We start from the raw sequence: 26,857 nt of genomic DNA on the forward strand, positions 1-26,857 counted from the left end.
TCTGAAGGGTTTTGGAAGGCTAAATATCAGCTTTAATAGTCCATTATTCTAAGCTGAAAATCTGTAAGAATTTTGGGGCTGTCAGTATCACAGTTCAACAGGGGCTGCTACTAAACCAAAAAAGAAGAGCTGAAGCCTGAACAGCCACAACCAGCTGCCTTTCAAAGGTGCACCCGTGAGTTATGCCTTGTGAGTTATGGGGAGTTAGGTGACTTATATTCAAAGGGCTAAACAACCTAAGAACTTCTTTTGAAAATCATGGAAAAGTCATGCTTGTGGTGAGAACAGTGTCTGTGGTCCCTGCTCCCAACGCCCTGCCTGGGGTGGCACCTCGTGTTCTCTCCTCTGGGCGGGCTGACCTGGTCCACAGCGCGGCAGGGTGCGTGGTCCCTCCACGAGCGGAGTGAGTTGCTTCATGGGAGATTCAGGGAAATGCAGGGACACACTGTCCTCACTGGAGGGCAAAGTAGAGAACTGCTCATCAAAACTCGACAAACTAGACGGGCACATGGAGAATGTGGAGGAACGGTTGGAGAAATCAGAGGCCAGGACCCAAGTCTGTGAAAAAGAAATCGCTGAGAATAAATCTATGACTAACACGATTTTAAAAACTGTCGTTCTTTAGAATGAACACTGAAGTTGTTGAAGGGATAGGAGACGTCTGCATTCTGGAATTCAGGAAGGGAGAAAAGGCCCCAACCATGAAATTCTGAGTATAAAGGGATTCCAAATTCAAGATCGTCAATGAGAAGGCTCGCTGCTAAGTACTGCTCAGGAAGCAGCTGCCAAAGAAGCCAGGGATGGAGAGCCCTGGTTACACCGGTCTGATTAGACAAAGAGTCTCTGAATATGACAAGTAAGAAACTAAGTTGCGATAAAGGGCTAAAGATGCTATTTGTTCTAATACTTTGCCTAGACGTACAATCCAAAACATTAGAACTGAATTGTTTTAAAAAGCTACTGTACAGAAGGCAAAGATTCTAATTCCTAAACTGATCCTCAATATTTTAAAATTTGGTGTCATATCTAATAATAGGAGCCAGAGAAAGAAAGATCAGAGAATAACAAGGAAAGAGGAACAAAAGCATGGAAAAAACAAGTTCCAAGTATAAGCCTAGCTGCAACCAAACTTTGTAACAGAGGACAATCTATTCATGTGATATGTAGCAAATATTTTGGTAAGATCCTAATGGGTCAAAAGGCTTAGGACGTACATTAAAGTGAATGATACCAAGTTAAAGAAAGAGTATAAAATACAAAGTATCATATTCACTTTTTCTAGTGACAGGAAAATCTATTTTTGACAGTTTTCAAGGGCAAGTGAAATTTCAATACTTTTCCTAATATTTACCTTCTGGTTTACCACTCACACTTAGAGGCAGAGGGAATGTGAGTTATAAAAGGTCATTACAATGTTATGAAAACCCAGGGGCTACACGGATGAACACAATTAAGTAACCAATGCCAGGGTTCTCTTTATAAACTGTTTATGGTCAGATCATTTGTGATGCGAGGAAAGACGTAAGAGGACCAGCTCTCTGCTGCTCTAAGGAGTGTGTCGATGTAGCCTGTAAAGTAAGGACACGTGTGCAAACACAAGATTCCACCCATGGGAGGAGCTCTGAGCACCGAGTAACGAGAGATGCTATGAACGGTATACACAGGGTATTATCCTTCCCTCTTTAATGTTCATCCAATATTTTACTGAGTGCCCAATGCGTGACAAGTACTGTGCATTCCCTTAAGCTACTTATTTGTTTTCCAGAATTTTAGATTTCATCTTTAAAATAATACCACACAGAAAACACAAAAAGAAAAACCAACCTTCCACAAAACCAAACTACTAATACTTAAGAAACTACCCATAGTGTCAAATACCATAATATAACTAAATCTCAACAAGCTCAGTATTTCCTAACCTCAACACCTACTCACTTCACACAAAACGTTAGAATCCTAAAAATTCTCTTAAAAGATTTAATGACCGGGAAAAGCTTTAGGAAATCTGCAGAATACAGGTACACATGAAGCATAAAGATGTATCTATAATTATTTTCCTTTGTACCTACAGCGTGTAAACAAATGACCACAACCAGCAAGAGGAATGTAATCCCGAGAAGGTTCTCAGAGATGTCCACCGGCTTTCCTTTTGTCTTAATTTCTTTCTAAAATAAGCCCAAAGTTTTATAACTGAAAACCTGAGACCTGAAATAACTGGGACAAAATTTAACTGCATGCCTTCCATTCTACTGCATGCCTTCCATTCTACTGCATATCTAATTTCTATTTCCTGATTAACATTTTTTTGAAAAACTAATTTTAAAAAATTTTGGCTTTCCAGACATCCATGGGGAAACTGATCAATGCCAAATAATTTCACTTCTAAGCAAATATTTCTCAGGGAATTTAATGGGGGAGGTGGGAAGAAACATGAAAATCTTAACAGCACTGTGATTAGTATAATTTATGATTTTTGTTTATTAATAGTCAAAATTAAGAGAAGCAAGAAAAAAGTTTCTCATATGAAATAGGTTCAACAAAGATATGGGGAATGACTGCTGGCATTTATCTTCTTATTTCAGTAAATTAAAGCCTTACTGTTTCTCACTCCACTGGCTCATACACATCTTCAGCAACACAAACTTTAGTGCCCTTACTGAGATCCGTGACCAACTTTCAAGTTGGAGAGGCTTCCACAGAACGATGTCCATGATTTTCATCCCCAATCTAAATTTATACAAAGCAAACTAATCACACCTTTTAAAACATTCTTCACTCTCTTTCCCAAGAAAGTAGTGTTATCCAATTCAACAAAGTGTAACTATAAACCACCCATTTGTACTGCTTTCGGATTTTGCTTTAAGATGTCACTGACACCCTTAAAACCCTTGAATGAAAAAGCTAATTACTTCAACTCTGCTTTTAACTCTGTAACAATACTAAAGCAAAATCCAGAAGTCTTCAACAGGAGCACTCTGACTTCAAAGAGGGCTCAGTATCTGTACCTGCTTTGCCTGTCAGGGTTTTATTCTGGTACCACTGCCACTCCAACTGGGGGTTAGCGCCAGGGCGCAGAGGTGCCCGGCCACTGCCTCTGTTACTTGTGACGGCCACCGGCCTTCCTGTAAGGAAAGAAAAAAAGCTAAGTACAGGAACACTGACACTCAAGAAATATGACATCTCTCTTTAGCTTTAACTTAGGCATTAATCCCTAAAAGAGCCAAAATCTTTGAAGTTATGCAAAACTCATCTATTGATAAGTTTCTCTGTACCCCCCCAAAAGTAAACTATTTGTGACAATTTTGATGCATTTATTCAACTTAAAAGCAACACTATCACAACTTTCTATGGTTTTTGTCTGGTTTCTTACAGTAGAAAACAGGCAACTCAGATCCTAGATTTATACTGGTAGGGTGGGGAGAGAAAGAAAAACTAACTGTATCTAGATTTTTAATATTTCTGGTATCAGAAAAGTAAGGTAACATCTAAACTAATCTTTATTTTTACAGCAAGAAAAAAAACTAATTAAATGTATATGTAGAGGAATCACAATCTGACCTACTATATAATCAAAGGTGAGTATATATAGTCCCGAAATTTTTGGTTTAGTTATAATATCTTTCATGCATCGTTTCCTTATATGTGTTTGTGTTAACTTACAAGATAACTCTAACTGTGTAAAGCAACAGCATGAATAATCCATGTGTATATATATATATACACGCACATATTTCACTGAATGCATTTGTTGTGAGGACAAAAAAAAAAAAAAAGCATTAAGAAGTCACTCATGGGCTAAAATCAACTCTTTACAGTCTAAACACTCCTATCAGAGCTGAAGCAGCAACTGCCCGTGATAAAAATAAAGCCCTAGTATTAACCCCGGCAGTTTCTAAGCTTTCCTTAAGGGAAAAATTCACTCTCAGAAGATAGTACTAATAGCTATCTCTTTTGGGCACAGAACTCTCAAAAATCGAGAATAAATATTTTCAAAAGTATTGACTAGGTCACAAATACCTAAAATTTCCATTAAAACGAAGACTGCACAGATGACAACATATTTGAGCAATATTCAATAATACAAAATTATCCTACAACCAAAAAGTGGGAACGTTCCCTAGCATCAGGACAGTTAATCACGTTACTCATTCAAGAGAAAGCATAGTGACCCAAGCTGCAAAGACATATGCTACCATAAAATCTCCATTTATTGACAAAGTAATAATAAATATAGATAAAAATATAGAAAATGCCCAAAGCAGGTCCCTATCTACATTAGTCTTAGATGTTCAGCTGAAGAGGAATATTCTTCCCTAAAGGCCTGGTCTCTACAGGGAGGAAACAACTTTTCTAATTTCCCTCTCTTTCTTGATAATGGAGTCCAGAAAATTTGGAAGTAGGAATTGATTTTGCCAAGGAAAATTAGAATAAATATTTCTTAAAGAATACTTTGTGACCCCACAGAATAAATGTTTATAACATATCAGTTTTCTTAATACATAAACAAGAATACAGACCTTTGAGATCTGGTCTATTTCGTATACCCACTGATACAAAGAAGCAATCCATATCAACATGCATTATACAGCTCTGATGTCTGGGTGAACTCAATACTGACATATTTCCTAGAAGGAAAAACAGAATGTTCAAACCCCAAACTAGTTTTTAATATTAAAAAAAAAAATCAGGTCTAGTTAATTTTAGAATTACATTTTTAAATGCTTACAAGCAGAATAAAGTTTTTTAAAAAATACAGATTCCATAATAGATTCCTTCTATCACCTCAAGAGAAATCAAATTTCAGTTTCTTTGGCTCTAGAAATAATTCAGAGGTACAAATTTAGTTTCCAAACAGAATTTAAAATCAATTGTGAAGACATCATGTTTTCCTAGTCTATATTCTAACAAGTCTCTAATTAAAAGTCTGTCTAAATGCTTATCTCCAAGTTATTTCTGTGGGCTGACTGGTTTATGAACATGTATAAAGATGTTTTCATATATTTAGTTCCACAGACCTAAGTCACTGTAGATGATTACTATTCTATGCAGTAACAACAGTCCTTGGTAAGACCGCAGTAAAAACGGCTCCTGTTATTGAGCGCTCTCTAAGTAGGGGCCAGGCACTGTTTTAAGAGGTTTACATGTATTAATTTATTTAAATTCTCACTACAACACTATGAGAGAAGTAAGCTTATTATCCCCATTTTGCAGATTAATAACATGAGTCATACAGCCAGTAAGAGGCTGAGCTGGAATTCAATCCCGGGCAGTCTAATTTCAGAGCCCCATAAGCCACCACACTTCTAAAAAGTGATGACCTCATAAAGGAATTTTCCTCTGCTAGATTTAAGAATAACAGTACTGAGGTTAATCTTCATAACAGGCTTCCAAAAACTTACATTTACTCCCCAAAACGTTGAGACAACTCCATTTACCAAATTGTGATTGTGAAAGAGTTTACCTTGTTCTCACTAGGTGCAGGGCACCGGACCTTTGTTCCTATTATCTGCCTGTACTATCACTTGTGTGCCGACAGGAAACTGAGACTCAGAGAGGTGAACTCACATGCTCTGCATCGTAAGAGTGGCAGAGGCAGGATGTGGACTCAGGCTATTACCTAACTCCAAAGCTAGGGACTTCCTTGCTACCCTCTATATTCCCTCGAGAAATCATTTATAAAATAAATCTTAACAATTATAAGTCTGCTGTATAAAAGTATTATACACACATAATGTAAACAACTCAAAAATAATGGTTTTAAAGATTCAAGTCATACAGAATGCATACACTAAAAGCCTACTGAATGCTTTCATACAATATAAAAATCTCTCATCTTATTCCCATTCATAGAACTGATCCATAATAGCTCTTTGAAGCTTTCAAAATTAAACGACCTTTAGGTAACAAGGCCAAGGCATGATAAAAGGAAAATCTAATACCTATAACATTATTTTGAAATATCTCATAAATAACAAAAAGCATTTGGAATTACGTCAAACACAGCAAAACATAACAGAAAAACCCCACATGGAGAGGTTCTATCACATTGTGAGAGAACCATGAGCTTCTCTCTGCACCTCAGTTTCCACAGCCATAAATTAAAGGGTAATGCTAGATAATCTCTGAGATCCCGCCCCAGGGGGAGCCCATGTAATCCATAAAAAGCAACTAAAACCTCAAACCAGATACCAATTTATAATGACAGGCACAGAAATACAGCCTGTTATTGTTGGTTCTGTTTGTTTCTGATGACAAGAAAACTATTTAAAAAACAAAATACAATTAACCAACCTACTTATATGTGAAAATACTTAATCTCACTAAAAGCTTACCACTATAATAGCTATTATGTCAAAGTTATTTAATTATTGATAAATCATTATGACGCAAGCTTTTAAAAATTAACAGTTACTCTTACCAAACCAATTCATTCTTACAGGAGTTTAAGCACTGAATATAAAATATGTTATATTTTACAGTTCAAAACTTCAACAACTGATAATGTCTACAGGAAGAATGAATGCTCAGAATCCCAACCTCATTACTATTTAAATTACCTAAAAATGTTCACTTAGCCACACTCAAATCTAATTTTGTAGAAAATTTTTAGTAAGAAAGCTTTCTATCATCTGTTACACTCACTGTTACTTACATAACCTGCTATTCCCAAAGACTTCCATGTTACAAGACCTTAGTACTGACCAGAATACCAGTGACAGATGAAGAACAAAATGATCAAGCATGATTGTTTCTTAAGAAAACGATTTTAGTAAGTATCTACCTGGGTCAGTTACAACAAATGCAGACCTGCCTGCTTTCATTTTTTTTAACTTTTCCCTTCCTGGAAAGATACCACTACTTTGTCTCTGCAGGGTACTGACAAACTCAGTCAACTCGCACTTCCACGTGGAAATGTGGTGCAGTCTCGAGCGCGAGTAGAAGTCCGAGATGAAGTGGCAGGGTCTGGGTGGCACAGAGGGTGCCGCCTCGCTCGGTGAAGGGACGGAAGAAGTGCTCTTTGTGCTTGAAGGCCCCTGAGCAGTGCAGTGGTGAGCACCATTGACTCGAGTGCTGCTGTGCAAAGGTGACAGGGAGAAGGAATTAGTTCTGTGCGGATTCTGCGGAGCATCTGTGCTTCTGGTGCTTTGCTGGGACTGTTGCACAGCGCGGTCTCTGAAGCCGCCGCCGCTCCTCTCGGCTGCTTCCTCCTCATGGGCAGGGTCGGGGGACAGGCTGCTGGCAACACCGCTGCCCCTGGGCACCAGGCAGTCCTGTGTCTTTAAGGCACCATTAGAGCTATGAGTGTGTCCGTTGCAAACGGCACTGCCATCTCCGGGATGCGGAATTCCGTTCTGTTTCCTTCCTGGGAAGAAGGGCTCCGGCTCCACAAAACCCCAGTCATTATCTGCATCTCCTTCATTCCAACTGTTCACTCCATTGACTCTGACTTCATTTTCTGTCTCAATCTTCTTAATTATGTGATTTCTGGGGCAGGAAAAAAAATCTGTTTAAATGAATAATGTCTGACTTTCAGGCTAAAACAATTTTCCATTTAAACACTGTCTTAGTGGTACACACTTTTAATATTCCCTCCACCAAATCTGAATGATTAAGGCACACATGTTTTTTCATTATTGCTCTTCTAATAAAAGATAATTCTTTGCTAAACTGAAGGAGCAAGGTAACTATGAAAATTCTAGCACATTAACAGCCTATCAGGTTTTTGTTTTTTTTTTAATGTCAGACACTCACAGAGAAGAAAATAGAATAGGATCTTTTTCAGACTGAAGAAAAATCCAAGAAATTGTTTTCAATTATTTTTCCCACTATAAATTAACTGTAATCTGTAAGCTTTAAATATCCAGTTTGTAGCACAGTGTCCGGCATTTACTAGGCAGTCAGTAAGTATTTGCTAAATTAATACAATATGAATAATTCCCGTAAAAATGGGTAAGAGACCTTATTTGAATTCTTATTCCTATTTTTACTTTCAGTTTTATGTAAGGCACTGTTCCAACACATTAAATCCAATACTGCTACAATCCTGAGGCTCGTTACTTTCCCCCAGGAAATGACTGACAGACTATATTCACTAATCCATTAATAGGGTCAAACTGTTGCACAAGCAGATAAAAAGTAAAAAAAGTCAGGTCAATGTGTATGGTTAATTCAAAAAAATTCATACCTAGAAAAATGAGGATGTTCGCCCTATTGACAAGGGAATTAGCATTTCATTTCTAAGAAAAGCATTATTTAGATGCCAGGGTGGTAGGTCCATGGCAATCTGGACCAAGTGTCCTGATGACAGGTTTATAAATGCAGTAACTATGACAAATGTTATGTTAAATTCACATCCTGGCTCTTCTAGATGTCTGCTTGGTAATGCTCTGTAATAAAGACAACATTCATTTGCATTCAAAAGAATCACTAAGTAACAAAAACAAAAATCTGAATTACAAAGCAGTAATTCATTCTACTTAGAAAAGTCCACAGCATTAGTCCAATCACAGCTCAGGCTCCACATGAGGGTGCCACATGCAGCACCAAGGCATAGGTCAGATGACCACGGCAGTACCAGGTTTAATCTAAAGTTCCTGCTCCTAATACCAACTGGGTATATTAGTCATGACAGCCTGACTGCACAGAAAACCACGCATGAGCTGGATGCGAAACAGCACCACCCATTTCTGGGTTGGCTCTGGCTCTGGCTCTGGCTGACCATCTCATAGAATCTGACAGCCAAATCTGAGTAGGTCCTATCCTCACAGATGACCCCACCAGTGAAAGAGGAAAAGATGACCAACGGGAAACGATTAAGAGAGGAAGGAAAGAAAACCTCATTTGATATATGTCAGAGAAAGTCTGGCCCTTGAGATAGAGAGCAAGGGAGCAAAAAGTCACATAAAGGAATTTCAAAGAAATTTATAAAATGCACTGAACATGCCAAAAATAAAGAACACAGAAAGCAACAAAAGTGAAGTCAGAAAAGTCTTAAATCTAGTTTTCTATGTCATAAATATTAAGGTTTTTTTACTAGCAACACATGCAACAGAAATGCACACATTGGCAGGAAAACATACTGCTCATACCCATTCTTTCTGCACTACGGTGTTTCAGCCCAGACAAACGGACATTTATAAAGTAAGCTGTACTAGAAATATATCACGAGTGGATATACATTTACTAGGCAACAGCATAAATGGATCAATAATTTAAATCTAATAGGTAAATTCTTCCTAACATCAACACAAAGAAGAATTTCAAAAAAACACACACATATGTATTTTCTTTTATTAGTGAAGTAAGAAAAAAATGAAGTTGTATATTCAGAAGCTTTATCTGATATTACTTGTACACCTTGATGGTACTAAAAAAACAAAATTAAATGTTTTAGGTAACATGAAAAACAACTGAATACACTTATAAGTGAACCTATAAGTTAAAGAACAAATGACAACAAAACTACAGAAGGTAGTGACACTGGATCATCCCAAGTTAATCAGACTCCTGGTCTTTTGGAAAAAATATTATCAAACTCCCAAAGCAAACAATTTAATAAATAAGGGGAAGGCTAATGATAATGAACCATGATAATGAACTACTACCTGATACACAAGTTAAGGCAACACACCAATTAACTGTGAAGCCAATTTACCCAGGATTACTGCAATTAAATCTTAAGTCAAAATATTTTAAAAAATCAGACACATGGAATAAAGTCTAGATTCACCTCTAACTCTATAACCTTGAGGGTCATCAACTAAATTTTAATTGATATAAAATATTTACCAATTTAGAATTGTTACTGATTTAGAATTTTCCAAAAATAACCTAGAAGTGTTAACATTTTCATTACCTGTCTTTCTATGCATTAGCACACAGCAAAACTGTAGCTGGAGTAGTTAGTTCAGTTTTCGAGAAAGCAATATTCTATGGCAAATTACTTGTGTCAAAAATAATTACTGCCATGAAAATCCATGGAACATTTTACTTCTAATAATTTAAGATCCATTGGTTTAACATGGGAATCTAATGACAGTGGAAAAGCTTTCTTGTTTACGAAACTGTCATGATAAAAATAATTTTTAGGTAAGACACGCTCCCCTGTACTTCAACAGGATTAATATAGATGAATAGCCAGTTTTTATATTTGTTTCTATCTTCAGCAGAGCAGGGGCCATTCTCACTGCTAAAAACTAGCTGTGTAGTCTCCCCAACCTAGACAAACTTACACCCTGTCGTTGAGCTGTTTGGTGATGCTGCTGGGACCTGGTACAGGGTCCTCAGGTTTGCACACAGGATTAAAGTTGAGACCTTTCTGCGTGGAGGATTGCTTGCTGTACAGCTGATACGGAATGTAGGACAGGAGTCGTCCGGCTTTGATGCTAGGATAAAAAAGTAACACCAATTTAAGAGTTTAATACTTGGGGAAAAGGAGCTTCACAAAAAATCAATGTTCTCAGTGACAGGAATATTTCACCAACAATAGGCCATCTCTTTTTCTAGTTTATTCCTTCTCCCTTTGTTTTAGTGGTCCTAAGACAATCCTCCTTATTAAACACTTAAGAATGAGACCTTCTGCCCATGAAAAGGCACATCTGAAATTTTAAAAATTAGTAGCCAACCATCTCATGTTGAGGAAAAGAAAATAGACTATAGAGTAGGAGGAGAAAAACTTCAAGCACAGAGCTGGACTAGTGGATACTGTCATCGTCATGACTTTAATATTTAACCACAATCCTTCCCCCCCAAAATTCGCACAGAATCATCAAGATCTTCTCAAATACTATCTCACATATTAAATTTTTCCAGAATAAGGGAACTGGATGAGGATTCCCAATTTCCAAGATTCATGTTAGGTCTATTAAATGTGAAAAACTGTAAAATAAAAGGACAAAATAAAGAATCTCAACTTTAAGATTAACAAGTAATTTATACTATCTTATGTGTGTAAGAGCGACAGAGACAAGGCCACTTGAAGACAGAACTCTGAGAGGGCAGAAGCTATCATATATATCTATATATCGTCTTCCAAATGCTCACTATATATGCATCAAACACCACCTGTAAAAACGAGGGGAACAGCAGTATTATAATACTAGATTAACTGACACTTCCCAATGCCTATTATACTTCAGAACTAAAACTGATTTGATTAAACTGAGTTTTGCTTTCTAATAAACTGAGTTACACATACGGTTACTGTATCTTTAAAAATAGCATTTTCAATTCAAATTTTAAAACAGCCAACTAATATGCTTAGGCTAACATCCAAATTTTAAAACAGGCTCCTTAAGTATCAGGAAATATTTCAAAGCACATGTGTGGCTTTAAACCTAAAATATATATTAAGAAAGCCATCCTTTAATTATTTAGAAGAAAAATAACACAGTAAAATACTTTTCTTATTATCTGACAAATCCAAGAGTTTTGACATTTTTATTTTCTCAAAACACACTCCACAGAACTTAAAAAAAAATGACTGAATTGGCTTAAAACAAACAAAACCAATTTAAAATATTAAGTCAACAATTATGAATACAGAAAAACATACTGATGATATACCCTAAAAATGAAACTATACCATATTATAGACTATGTCCTTTATGTAATTATATCAATATACAATCCCACCTAAACTGCCTTCAGCTTTAGGTGGAATTACTAAATATGCTAAACTACTAATTTATGACAGTTGATAACATACTAGTGACAACACACTTCAATTTTCACTTATCTAAATAAATTTACCATCAGGCTAAAAGTTAGTTTTATCAAGATTACAGATTACATTCAAATACTAGAATTAAAATCCTAAAATTAGACCATCTATTACCTTATTTTTTAAAAAATTTTTTATTGGAGTGCAGTTGATTTACATACCATGTTGTGTTAGTTTCAGGTGTACAGCACAGTGAATTTTACTTTATACTTTTATCAAACTTAACTTCCTTTAGCAACTGATCTTAACTGCCTGGCTACGGACCTTTGTCTTCTTAGTTATTACCTATCTTGCCTGCTCTCCCACCCTCAGAAGCAGAGGGACTTAGCCCTAACCTTAGCCTTCTGCCTCCTCCATGACACACAGCACAGCTGTAAGTAAGGGGTAAGTGGAGACTGAAACTATGCTCAATATGCCAGCTGCACATCTGAAGTAAGACCAACGTGCAATGAAGCCAGGACACGCTCCATTATCATGCTGGCTTCCCCCATCCTACTGACAGCTTGCTGGGTGACCCAGACGCTACAGGTGCTCTCTGTGGTCTAAACTGACCGTACATGACTCCTAACAACAGCCATGTCACCCAGCAGAACTTAAGTCTTACATAACTAAGTCCGTGGAGACTGATATACAATAAGAGCCAATTTAAATACTGCAGGTCTCTAATCAGACATCCTCAGAGATGCCCAGTAAAAGAAACTAAAGCCCAGTGCACTACAGAAACGTTAGACAAGAAATTCTTTTAATTTCAAGCCCAAACCACTATACATCTGTGTATATTCTTAATTATCCCTGCTTATCCATTTATCCATCTACAGATATATGAAGAGAAACATTATCTGACAGTATTTTTTTTTTTTTTTTTTTTTTTTTGCGGTATGCGGGCCTCACTGCTGTGGCCTCTCCCATTGCAGAGCACAGGCTCCGGACACGCAGGCTCAGCAGCCATGGCTCACGGGCCCAGCCGCTCCGCACCATGTGGGATCCTCCCGGACCGGGGCACGAACCCGTGTCCCCTGCATCGGCAGGCAGACTCTCAACCACTGTGCCACCAGGGAAGCCCCTGACGGTATATTTTTAACAGATCTTCTTTTACAAAGTCTCTCAGGGATTCATTTCTAACATTTTCTAATTTCACTGCTTATCCTAAGCACAAAGGAGCTGTATTCATATTTTCTACCATTCTTCTTACAAAAAAAAAAAAAAAAACAGAGCCAAACATCAAAACCCATATTTCAAAACCAAATGGAGCTTCACTTTACCAAAAGATATAACTACATGGTTTCTTTATATACTGAGCTTTCTTCCCATGTACACTGAAAACAGATTCTGATATATATGAAAGAGCTTACATTCTATACAATGTATCAGGCACATACTCATTGCATGTGAGATATTCACTTACTTTGAGGAGTTTTAACTCTTGGTTTGTCCTATAGCCCCAGTAAAGTTATCTACAGCAGAACTTTGTTCTTCAAATCATTTCCTATTTCCTATGCTGAAAATGAATTTACACTGCCAGTTATAACCAGAGTCTGGGAGATTTTGCAAAAATTAAGATACAAGAAAAGTCACTACATTTCTATTCCAAACTTTTTACTATAACTGTAGCAACAGCATCTTCTTTAGATGAAGCAATTCTGCACATCAAATGTTTGTATGGTTCCAGTCAACAACCCAGTCGTTCTCTATTAGAAAAACCATATCTGACACTGTATACCCATGTGCCCATCCATTCACGCACCTATCCTTCTTCCTCATTCAAAAGTGGATTTAAGGCAAGAAAGGATCTAATTATGTGCTAAGGACAAACTGAGCTGTTTTTGCCTATTATTCTACCATTAAGCAAACATTATTCTTTACGCATTCAAAATTAAAATTCCCTTTGCCACCACCTCTCCCATTACCCAAACTTTCCAACCACTCACCAAGATCCCACAAGCTCAGAAAAGGAAATAACAGCTATGAACATATGTATGTAACTTTTTGCCCTTTATCCTTCAGGGTCCAGATTGCTTTTTAATTTTTACTACAAATACTGAGAGAGTTAAGCTATTCATATTCATTCTTTAGCTCCTGAAGACCAAGACTCTATTTTCTAATAAATATTACCTACAACAAGTCATGGGGTGGCGGGGAGACTGAAATGTGTACTGGTTAGTTGGCCAAGTAAAAATAATTTGAGAAGAATTCTGTAGTGCTGTGAGAGAAAAAAGTAAACGACTCAAGATTAATTTTTTTTAAGTCAAATCTATACCGGAAACTAGAATCACACACATTTTCTACGAAGAATAAACTGAGGCAAGACACAAAAATAACATAAGGGGAATGAAAAAAAATCATGAGATAAAATTGCAACCAACTTTTGAGTTGCATAAGCACTCTAATATTGACCCTGAGTGTAATTAGAAACAAAGTTTCAGTCCATAGGAAGTATGAGATCTTCAGAGCATCACAAGCATGTGACAAACGTGCTAACATTACAGGTGGGAGCTTAGGAAGAAAGGACACACTGACTGGGAGCCAGTCACCCCCCACGAGAAGACCCGAGTTGGCAACAACTGGACCCTCTCATCTCACAGCAGAGCCCGTGAGAATCCAACCACAGGAGGCAGGTTCCCACGCCACAGAAGACTCAGCACAAAATGAACGAGAACAAGATGGACTTGGAATAACTCAGGACCATGTTTTCAACTGTGCTCAGGCCTGATGAGGCAATGAGGTGAACCACAGCAGCTTCTATAACTACTTCACACTTCAAATTTCAATGTAAAATTGTCTGAAGAAAAGGATTAAGAGAAAATATTTGAAAATCACTAACTTATACTATATACAAACATAAGATTTACAAAGCAAAGCCTTCAGTAACATAATCTCAGACCTTAAACTAACGCACACAGGCTTCTCATTAAAGGACTCCCCTGCCTCTCGGAAGTCATGACCCCATAATCATGCCTATATTACCTCGGGTTTAATGGCACCTACACAGACACCAGGGAATTCTAATCAAAGCAAAGTAATCATCCTGCACACTTATAAGTGGTAGTCGCTTTTCAAACTGCTCAAACTAAAAACAGGAAAACTAATTATAGAAGAGAATATCATGTATCATCCATTAAACGGCTAATGTTCAAATTTTTAAGTATAATAAAATCTCATTAAAACACTGCTGAGAGGGTCTTCCCTGGTGGCGCAGTGGTTGAGAGTCCGCCTGCTGATGCAGGGGACACGGGTTCGTGCCCCAGTCTGGGAGGGTCCCACATGCCGCGGAGCGGCTGGGCCCGTGGGCCATGGCCGCTGAGCCTGCGCGTCCGGAGCCTGTGCTCTGCAACGGGAGAGGCCACGGCAGTGAGAAGCCCGCGTACCGCAAAAAAAAAAAACAAAAAACAAACAAAAAAAAACACTGCTGAGAAGGAGAAAAGATGAACAAGACTGGGATTAGAGTGTGAAAGAAAACAGCACTGTGACTTAACATGGAGGAGCCCATGCTTATGACATCGTAGACACAAGGCATTTATTTCATATATTAGGGTACAGCCCAGACTGAACCATTTCCACATAGGCCAACTCATCTATAACAACTTAATTAAATGGCAAAGAGCAGACCCAAATACAAATCAGAAAATCTGGGTTCTGAATTCTGTCATTCTTAGGCAAATCAGTTAACCGTATTAGCCCTGCCTTCTCATATATAACATAAAGCAAATAAGCCACATAACCATGATTCCGAAGTCACTTCAGTTATTTAAAAACAGATAACTAAGCCTGACTTCAAAGTAAAATAAAATCCATTAAGGTGTACTTTATAACTTGTAACTGTCTCAGGTGCATTTTCTATTGTATTATCTCTCTAGCAGCATTCAGCACAAAAAAGAAGAACAGGTATAAAGAAAGAGCTGTAATGAAGACCACCATTTTCTAAGCAAGTCAAGTCCCACCCAACAAGAGCTCTTTTCACCACCACTTTCCTTACCCATGGATCTCCCCCACCCCCTCCAAAGCCAAAGTAATATCCCCAGATCAAAATTCTTGCCCTGGCACAATGAACGGATTGTCTTTAAGTGACAACACACAGTTAAACTCTGGAATGATACTAACTTCTTATACCGAAAACGTCACAATTTATTTTTAAGAAGACACACAGCTAAAAGCTAGGTTCATTAATCCTATATAATGAATGGATAGTGGCTGGGTCCTGGGAACATAGCACAAAGATGTTCTAGGGATATACCTTCAACTTAATCTGCCAAGGCTTAAAAAACCCTAATCTATAAGAATATTTGGCTTTCCGGAAGACAAATGCACTTTTGACCTTTTGGAATTTATTTTCTGATACTCGGTGATGTTTATAGAATAAAAATAAAATAACAGTAGCTTCTTACATATTATGCCTCTGCAATGCACAAGGCATTGTGCTAGGTAGTTTGCACAAATTATTCCTAGTTGTCACATAACCATAGTGGGTAGACAGCAGCCTTCTGTCTGAGGAAGAAGGTTTACAAATGAGGAAACGAAGTTCAGAATGGCTGCGTAGCTATTCCCATTACACAAGATCACAGGGACCCTGAATTGCTGAGTTGGGATGTGAACCCAGGTATGTCTCCAGAGCCCAAGCACAGCCTTTCCACTATAATACATTGCCTCTCACGAATCTTTGCTGCTATGTCTGCTATACAGAGGAACAGAACAATTCTATTTAATTATTTTTTTAAAAAATTTTTGGTTGCGCCACGCGGCATGTGGGTTCTTAGTTCCCCAACCAGGGATCGGAACCACACTCCCTGCACTGGGAGCATGGAATCTTAACCACTGGACCACCAGGGAAGTCCCGAAACCTAACAATTCGAAATCTACTGAATAAATTAATGGAAGGTGTCAGAATTAATGAAATATAGGATAAGAAAAAAGCTCGGCAGTTGACTTAAAAAAAATAATTTCTAAGTTTGTTTCATTAACACTCCATTATACAGTCTGACCATTCTCTCATATACTGATTACAATCTATTCATAAAATTATGACTTTAACACTTTCACTTTTAACTTTCATAAATCTAGCAATCACTCATATATATTATATATGAATCACTCAAGTTCTGGCTCATCACCAAGGTTCTAGATGACATATTTAACCTCAGGAAGTTAGTATGAATGGCCAGCGCTGATTTACAACACACCAATTCCAAACCAGCAGCCAAGGAGCCATACTAACTGAAAAACAGGTACTAGTAATACTGCAAACTGCAGCCCACTCCTAGTATTCCGGGTCCACGTTCTCCTGATCTTCCTTCTTCCCCCACAGCATGTACAGACTTTTAACATATGACATAAATTTACTTATATACTGTTTATTATCTGCTTCCCCTTATAAAATGTAAGCTCCAAGAGGTAGGAGAGGCACTCTGTTTTGCGCACTGATGTATTTCCCAAGTACACAGAACACTGCCTACTGGTAAAAGGTGCACAAATATTTGCTGAGTGAACACAGCATGCTCTGTCAACCCCTCCCATCGCTGCTTCCTGCCGCTCACCTGAGTCATCTCCCCTAACTCCTGGGAGCTGATGTTGCAAGAACACTAACATCAAACCCCAGGCCACCTGAATCATCACGCGAGGCTAAGGAGCACAGTGGTGTTTCTTAAGACATGGATTACTCTTCACCCTTAAGTTAAGAGGCAATGCAAGTCAGATAAGGGTTTATACCAGAAAAAGTATTCCAATTTTTAAAACTCATTAATTTAATTAAAAATTAAACTTACCTTTCCACAATCCATTCTGGTCGAATTACTTTTTCTCCCTTTAACTCTTTAATTTTGGCATTAGGAAGATTTGTGGCAATGATGTGTGTTGTTTTGGATCTGGAATAATACACATGATATTGGCCTCCATGCAACATCATTAGCTTTCTCAATTCCTCAGCAGATGGATCTGTAAAATTAACAATAAAACATGTTAAAAGTTTTACATTAAGAAAGTGGAGCCCTAGCTGAACAATCCCTTAAACAGGATGATTTAAAGAACGTATCACTGGTACACCTTCTCCTTGGCTGTGTTGCCAGTAAACAAAGTTGGGAGGAAAATCACAAAGTGATAGAGCTATTATGCCTTAGCACATCCGACTCTCCTGGCCGCTAAAGGCACAGTCAACCAACACAAAAACATCTACTGCCAAGCAATGCCCAGAAAAGCAGATAGGCACCTCGAGTAATGAATTAAATACTGATAACAGAGCAAATATTTAAAAAATTTCGACTACGTTTAGCTATATTGACCTTGACATTTTTATCTTATGTTTAAAAATACTTACTATGAGCACACTTACTGTGGAGCTTATTAGTTAGACTTTACTCCTGTGAAGCTTAATAACTTAAACTTTTATTTAAAAAATATAAGGGCTTCCCTGGTGGCACAGTGGTTAAGAATCCACCTGCCAATGCAGGGGACACGGGTTCGAGCCCTGGTCCGGGAAGATCCCACATGCCACGGAGCAACTAAGCCCATGCGCCACAACTACTGTGCCCACGTGCCACAACTACTGAGCCCGTGTGCCACAACTACTGAAGCCTGTGCACCTACAGCCTGTGCTCTGCAACAAGAGAAGCCAGCACAATGAGAAGCCTGCACATGGCGACGAAGAGTAGCCCCCGCTCGCTACAACTAGAGAAAGCCCACGCGCAGCAACGAAGGCCCAACGCAGCCAAAAAAATATTCAGTAGACACTGTCATTCTAGTAGCACCAACATATATATATATATCAATTCTATTAAAAAACATCCACCTCTTTGTAGAACAAAATAAAACTGTCATTTACTGCTTTATAATAATAAGCAGGTAAAAAGAACTGAGGAAAGAAAAGTAACATTAATTTAGCACCTATTCCAATCATGTACTTTCCATACTTCATCTCACTTAATGCTCACCACTGGTGATTCCAAGATTGGAATTCAACAACAGAGTCTTGGCATCACAAGTTCTCTGTGAGACGATTATTGTCATTTCAATGTTATTCTTACCAAAAACAAAAAACAAGCATGTTTTGGATAATTTGGATAACCATGATTTCATTGCACAGGTTTTGTTTATGAAGGTACTGGTGCTGTCAGGGACTGCTTTAAATGTCATGTGCTAATGAAAAGAACAGAAACCAACTTAAGGTGCAAATGATGCATCTTCATCAAATGAAGACCAAAATGTCATGGTACAATGTTCAAATGCTGATTATGTAGTGACAGAACAGACAACATCAGTGGGGGGAAAAGGTCATTAAAAAACACATGCAAAAGAATGAAGTTGGGCCCTTATAACATACACAAAAATTAACTCAATGGACTAAAGACCTAAATGTAAGACCTAAAACTATAAAACTCTTAAAAGAAAACACAGGGGAAAAGCTTCATGACATTGGATTTGGAAATGATTTCTTAGATATGACACCAAAAGCACAGGCAACAAAAAGAAAAACAGATTAAGTTAGACTACATTAAAATTCAAAACTTCTGTGCATCAAAGGACACAATCAACAGAAGTAAAAAAGCAACCTGTGGAACTGAAGACAATATTTGCAAATCATCTATCTAATAAGGGATTAATAGTTAGAATATATAAAGAAGTATTTCAACTCAACAACAAAATAACCCAATTTTAAAATGGACAAAGGACCTGAATACACATTTCTTTAAAGATGATATACATATGGCCAACCAACATATGAAAAGATGCTCAACATCACTAATCATGAGAGAAATGCAAATCAAAATCCCAATGAAACATCCTTTTAAACCAAAATTCTTAGCTCCTCAGCATCCTGAATGAGGTTTTTATAAAGGAGACCAACTTCAGATAAAAGAGGACTGTAACACGGCAACATTTTCAAGTTTTAATAAATCTAAAAACAGGTTCTAAAATGCACCTTATAGGTTGAACAACATATACACCTTTCTTTTCTGTAACATGTATCCTTTCTTGACAAAACAGAAGATACATCAAAGAACATTTGATCAACAAGAAAATAATTTTTACTTAAACTGTTTTTCCCACTGAATAGGACTGTGCAATTTTAAAAACTTACAGGTATCTTGGAAAGAAAGCTTTGCAAATCTGTAACACTCACAGTCCATAATACTCCTACTGTTAATTTTACAGAACATTCTTCGAGAATATTCTGTATGCAATCAAATGTTAGCATTAACTAAAACCAACCACAGAAAGTAAGAGACAGGTAAGCACAGAAAAGGTAAAAGGCACATATTAAACACTGGACCACGATTTAGGCCTAAAGCTCCACTGTGAAATTACACCACAGCAAACGCCATCACGTAACATCAGAACAACCGCTGAAGACCACTGTGACATCTCTGGGCACAGCTTATAAAAGAGTTTTGCTCATCTGGTTAAAACATCTGGTTAAAACATTCTATAAGCAAAGTTTTAAAATCTTGTGCAAAAGCTTTCCGTGATAGATCTCTATTGAGAAAACAGTCATCGTGTGTACCATTTCATCCTGCATGTCCAAACAACTTGATTAAATCTTGGCTGTGTCACATACATGCTAGAAAGAAGCCAATGGCTGCTTATACCTCCTTGGGTCTTACAGTAGTTAATATCTTTCATTATTTCATTTGAGTCTCACAATCCTATAAATTAGAAAGATAATTTAGCATAGTTTACTGATGAGGAAATAGAGGAAAATTAGATGACTTGTGCACAATCACCTGGCTATTGTGCAGACCCCTTTGTCTTCTGACCCCTGGCCAATACTCTTTCTCCAGTAGCCATGCCTACTCTCTTTTCCCCTCTCCTCCCTAGGTACAGCAGACTTACAAAATTCAACTAAAAGCCACATACACTCAACCGAGTAAAAACCAAAGAAACGTCTCAAAAGCCTGAAGAACACATTTTTGAGTACCTAATAGGTGCAAATACCTATCAGACACTGGCAAAATTACAGGGGGTGGTAGAAATTAATACAGTAAGTCTCTCCCATGTAGGAGGTTAAATTCCTACATCCCTGGATTCACACCATCAGTCTCACAGGAAACAGGAGGAAATACTTCCAGATAATTCCTGGAAGGTATCCATTTCAAAAAATTAGATTAGAGCATTAAACGGACTCTTTTCCTAAATCACCATATTCACATGCTCAGAAAATTATCAATGTTAAGGTTACGTTTTCAAACAAATCCCTACCACTTCAGATATAAGTCTGTTATACTTGTATATCCCCTTGTTTCATTTTGCAAATCATACCCAAGCCTCCCCTGCTTTTCCACAAACTTGAGCAGTGCCAAAGTCACCAGACCTGGTCTCTTATCCACCTACTGAAAAAAGCAGAAAATTACCTCAACGCCTCTTTCCATATTCACTGTCCTGATCCAACTCCACAGAAGAGCAATTACAGCTCCCTAGATTTGAAGCACTAGCTCACCCGGAGAGCTTTCACCAAAATAAACATGTCCAGGGCCTATTTCCCAGAGATTACAATTCAGTAAGCCTAGAGTGTGGCCCATTTCTTATTTAAAAACTACCCATTTAAGAAAACTGAGTTGAATTAGCATATGAGTGAACACATTTTTTTTTTTTTTTTTTTTTTTTTTTTTTTTTTTTTTTTTGCGGTACGCGGGCCTCTCACTGCTGTAGCCTCCCCCGCCGCAGAGCACAGGCTCCGGACGCGCAGGCCCAGCGGCCATGGCTCACGGGCCCAGCAGCTCCGCGGCATGCGGGATCCTCCCAGACCGGGGCACGAACCCGTATCCCCTGCATCGGCAGGCGGACTCTCAACCACTGCGCCACCAGGGAGGCCCAAGTGAACACATTTTAACATTCAAACATCAAACACATTTTGTGTTTGATGTACAAACACAGAACTCTGCTATTCATTCGTAGGCTCAACTAATATTTATTGAGAATCTTACAATGTGCCGGGCAGGCTTCTAGGCCCTGGCACTCTCGGCTGTGCTCCACAGCACTTTTATCCCACTGGGCAGACAGAAAGTAAGTCAGATAAATACCAGTTCAGGAGCAAATAAATTCTGTGAAGAGAAATGAAGCTGGATAAAGGATTAGAAAGCAACTGGGGGGCAAGATACATGTATTTTACATAAGGCTGGTCAGGGAAAGTCTCCTGGAGAAGGCAACATCTGACACAGCTCCCAGGGATGAAGCCCTGGAGGAGGAGCTAATGGAGGCCCCGCAGTGTTCTCTCTGATCCACATCCGGCCAGGTTCACCACACACAACGGTCTTTCTGACTCCCCAAAACTCAGCACATAAGTAAGACCTGGCAATACAAGACAAAACTCAGGTGTCAAAAGTAAATGTTTCTGGGCTTCCCTGGTGGCGCAGTGGTTGAGAGTCCGCCTGCCGATGCAGGGGACACGGGTTCGTGCCCCGGTCCGGGAAGATCCCACATGCCGCGGAGCGGCTGGGCCCGTGAGCCACGGCCGTTGGGCCTGCGCGTCCGGAGCCTGTGCTCCGCAACGGGAGAGGCCACAACAGTGAGAGGCCCGCATACAGCAAAAAAAAAAAAAAAAAAAAAAGTAAATGTTTCTAGCAATAATGCTATGAAATGTATATTCTGTGGACCAGTTTAAGGAAAGAGGCAAATCTAATTTAACTGGGTCTCAATGGATGAATATGACTCCAGTTCACAGAAGTGAGGGAAGGAGCTTTTCATCAGAACAAGAGCACAAACAGCAACACAGGAAAGAGAAAGTACAAAGACAAATCTAAAATATCAGAATAATCCTGTTGACCAAAATTAGAGGACATAAAGGTGAAAATGGAGGTTAGGGTTAAGACAAGAATGCCTTTACCCATTTTCATCTAAAAAACACCTTATTTATCCAAGACCAGTTCAAAGAGTCAGTTTTTCTATGAAGTAATCACTCTAGCCCTCAAAGGCAATTACTTCTATGTTGCCACCCACTTGGCTCTGTTCATGTCTAATACCCAGAGATGACGTTTTTGTCACAAAATCCACATTCTCCATCACTGTCATCTCTGTTCAAACACAGTACCTAACACGCAAGCAGCATACAAAATATATTCGTTAAGGGAAGGGATGTGGGAACAGATGTGTATGTATGACTGATTCACTTTGTTATAAAGCAGAAACTAATCAATAAAAATAAATAAATAATAAATAATAAAAATATACATGTATTCGTTGAATTAATTCACATAGAGTAAAATGGGATGAAAGGTCCAAAGATTGGAAAACTTAACAGAGTAAAGATGTCAATTCTCCCTAAATTGAGCTATAGGATTAATGTAATTCCTATCAAAATCTCAGCAAGGTATCTATTTTGTAGCCACAGAAAAGCTTCTTCTAAAATTTATGTGGAAAAGCACAGGCCCTAGAAAATAGCTAAAACAACCTTTCCAAAGAAGAATAAAATGGCAATGATCACTGTACCCAGTATTATGGCTTACTATATAGTACAGAGGTACAGTAATCAAGACCATGTGGTACTGGTGAAAAGACAGACACATATGTCAATGGAAAAGAACATGGAACTCAGAAACAGAACCACCCAAATATGCCCAACTAATTTTTTTTTTTTTTGAAAACTGGGCCAACCTTTTTTTTTTTTTTTAAACCCCACATTTGTTTGTTTATTTATTTATTTATTGGCTGTGTTGGGTCTTCGTTTCTGTGAGAGGGCTTTCTCTAGTTGTGGCAAGCGGGGGCTACTCTTCATCGCGGTGCGCGGGCCTCTCACTATCGCGGCCTCTCTTGTTGCGGAGCACAGGCTCCAGACGCGCAGGCTCAGTAGTTGTGGCTCATGGGCCTAGTTGCTCCATGGCATATGGGATCTTCCCAGACCAGGGCTCGAACCTGTGTCCCCTGCATTAGCAGGCAGATTCTCAACCACTGCGCCACCACGGAAGCCCCCCAACTGATTTTTGAGCAAAGTACAAAGTAATCCAATGGAGAAAGAATGGCCTTCTCAACAAATGGTGCTAGCAAGTGGATATCCACAGGCCACAAACAACAAACAAAAATATTCAAATGGACCATGAACTTAAAAATTAAACAGAAACTTATAAAATTTTTAGAAAAAATAGGAAAAAATCTTTGGGATCTAGTGAAAGACAAACCACAGACTGGGAGATAATATCTGCAAACCACATATCTGACAAGGAGTAGTATCTAGAATTATAAAAAGAACTCTCAAAATTTAACAGTAAAAAACCAAGCAATCCAATTGGAAAACAGGCAAAGGACATGTACAGACATTTCACTGAAGAGGATCTACAGGTAGCAAATAAATACAGGAAAGGATGTTCAACATCTTTAGCCATCAGGCAAATGCAAATTAAAACCACCATGAGACACCACTACACATGCATTAGAATACCTAAATTAAAACAAACAAAAAAACCAACCTGTCTGTACAAAATGCTGGTGAGGATGTGGAGCAACTACAACACAAATTAAAACCACAAAGAGATATTACTACATACCTATTAAATTTTTAAAATAAAAATCACTAAATGCTAGCAAGGACACAGAAACTGGATCACTCATAAATTGCTAGCGGGAATGTAAATAGTACAGCCACTGGGAAACAGTTTTGCAGTTTCTTAGAAAAAAACGAAACATGCAACTACTATATAACCCAGCAATTGCTCTCTTTATGTTCACACAAAAACCTGTACACAGGTGTTCACAGCCAAAAAGAGGAAATAACCCAGAAGTTCTTAAATGGGTGAACGGTTCAAGTGTGGAACATCCATACCATGGAATAAAAATGAAAAAACTACTGATACACACAACAACTTGGATGACTCTCCAGCGTATTATGCTGAGTAAAAAAGCCAATCCCAGAAGGTTATATACTGTATGTTCTATTTACATAACATTCTTGAAATGAAAAAAGTACAGGAATGGAGGCCAGACTAGTAGCTGCCAGGCTGAGAGCAGAAGGGGAGTCGGTATGGCTCCACAAGGGAGGCAGGAAGGATCCTTGTGTGAAAAGGTTCTGTGTCTTGAATGTATCAATGTCGGTTTCCTGGTTGATACAGCACCATCTTCTAGAGCAGCGGTCCCCAACCTTTCTGGCACCAAGGACCAGTTTTGTGGAAGACAGTTTTTCCATGAGGGGTGGGCTGGGGGGTGGTCCGGGCAGTAACGCAAGCGATGGGGAGCGGCAGACGAAGCTTCGCTCGTGGCACCGGCCACTCACCTCCTGCTGTGCGGCCCGGTTCCTAACAGGCTGCGGACGGGTATCGGTCTGGGGCCCCGGAAGTTGGGGACCCCCACTCTACAAGATGTTACATTGGGGGAAACTGGGCAAAGGTTCATGGTCTCTATTTTTTCTGCATGTGATTCTACAGTCAAAAATTTGTTTTAATTTAAAAAATGAGATGGAAGGCAAAGAAGTTATTAACCTTCGAAAAGAAAAGATGCTGCTTGGGAGAAAAAGAGAGATGAGAGAATGGGTTAACAGAGGCAGAGTAGCCAGAAGATGGAGGAACCTCATCTCTAAACTCAAGTTCAAAGCTAACTGTGTTGGAAGGGATGTGGGTTACCAAAGAGAAGTTCAGATGGTAGAACCAGGAGCTTTAAAGGAATTAAGAAAACTTGAAACATCAGTTAAAGTCTATGAGGAGCATGAGTAAGAACCAACAACACAGTATTCCCTACTTGTCTCACTGCATCTCAAGCACTATTCTTTTCTTGCTGATTTATCACAGAGACTGTTAACTTCTGTTTTATCTATAAAGCTTCAAAAGTAGTCATCACTAAAAGTGAAAATTTTTCTAAAAAATTGTATCACCACAACTTGCATGTCCCTATGAAATTCAACATAAAGGAACTTTACTTCAAGAATTATAATGTAATCCTAACAAGAATAAAAATTAATATCATCTCTATCTTAAAGAAAAGGATAGGGATAACAATAGGTCCAAAAGAGAGAATGTCTTACAGTCACATAAAAATGAGTGATGAAGGTAAATTAGAATTCCAGATTCTCAACCATGGTAATGATTACTACAATACTCATTTTTTTCTCCCTCACACAAAGAATCTTCTTTTCTTCCTCTTATGTAAATAAGGGTGCCCTGGTAAACTGGGGACTTCCAAAACTTGCTGATGTAACGAGCAATGTTTATTTCTTTTTATTAACATCTTTAACCTTTTATAATGCATCTCAGGAAGGTCTGTGGAGCTTGAACGTTCTAAGGTGCCTAAGTAGAAAAGGTGCATGTGAATTTCCCCAAAGTTGCACCACCATTCGTTTTGAGATAACATTCTTAGACTAAACTGTCAATCACGCCTGCTAAAACTCAACCAGGCAACTGCATCAGCCAAATTACAACTTAACTTTAATCAACAAGTAGCCCCTGAGTGGTTATACCCATCACTGTAGAGGCACCAAGGACACAATGGTGATGAAAATGTGGAAATGAAGCTCTTGCTCTTGTCTAGTGAACAGGCAACTACAATAAGATCTAATAAATGCCAAGATGTGAATAAATACAAGGCGCCAGAGCCCACAGAACCTTGAGAAGCCACCCCCACCAGCGGCAAGACAATCAGACAACCGAGGGGGAGTGCTAAACGGAGACCCTAAACACGAGCGGCTATCAGCCGACTGAGAAGTGGGGAGGAAAAAACGTTAACCGACCAACACAAATATTTATAGCCATTCACCTCAAAACACACAAGAAAATGATCTTAAGAGGAGAGGACTCCTCAAGAGAATAAAAAGAAAACTTTGGCAGTAAAATCTGACAGCCAACAGACAAGTGGTAACTGACGGGGCAGATCAGAGAAAGATAAGATCTGAAAGATGAGCTGGCTGTGTGGAGACCCAGAAGACACTGCTTGGTGCCAGTGAAACCAAGAGAAACTCATGAAAACAGAGGCACCGGGCACCTCCAAGAGTGGGCTTGTGGACAGGTTGTAAAACAGGAAGCTCACGGCTGAAACTGTGAATTAGAATTCCAGAACTCCTCTCCAGCTCACAGTGAAACACTATCCTGTCCCTTCCGGATACTGGACTCGAGGACAACAGGCACAGCAGGAGGGGAGAAGGGATGGAGAGGAGGAAAGAGCACAGCAGGTGGATTAAATGGCGCTCCGCTCCCTAAACGGTGAGGTTCCGGGCCCTCTCCTTCCCTCCCGGCGGCC

General features: G+C 38.7%; 1 protein-coding gene across 11 annotated transcripts in view; it reads right to left on the reverse strand.

The window, feature by feature from the left end:
* REV1 (REV1 DNA directed polymerase) overlaps positions 1–26,857 on the reverse strand; it is an 81,906-nt gene that overhangs the window by 29,373 nt on the left and 25,676 nt on the right. For 9 of the 11 annotated variants that reach the window (XM_081254694.1, XM_081254691.1, XM_081254696.1 and 6 more), the window contains 5 exons: positions 17,479–17,647; positions 10,233–10,385; positions 6,782–7,485; positions 4,518–4,625; positions 3,006–3,122 (listed from right to left, as the gene is read on the reverse strand). In XM_081254694.1, coding sequence (XP_081110820.1) covers positions 3,006–3,122; positions 4,518–4,625; positions 6,782–7,485; positions 10,233–10,385; positions 17,479–17,647 — 1,251 coding nt within the window. Of the gene's footprint in view, positions 1–359; positions 538–3,005; positions 3,123–4,517; positions 4,626–6,781; positions 7,486–10,232; positions 10,386–17,478; positions 17,648–26,857 lie in introns of those variants that run through there. The other 2 variants (XM_081254690.1, XM_081254689.1) reach the window with 1 other exon arrangement.

Source organism: Mesoplodon bidens (assembly GCF_964165515.1).
Source record: "Mesoplodon bidens genome assembly, chromosome: 14".
NCBI lineage: Eukaryota > Metazoa > Chordata > Mammalia > Artiodactyla > Ziphiidae > Mesoplodon > Mesoplodon bidens.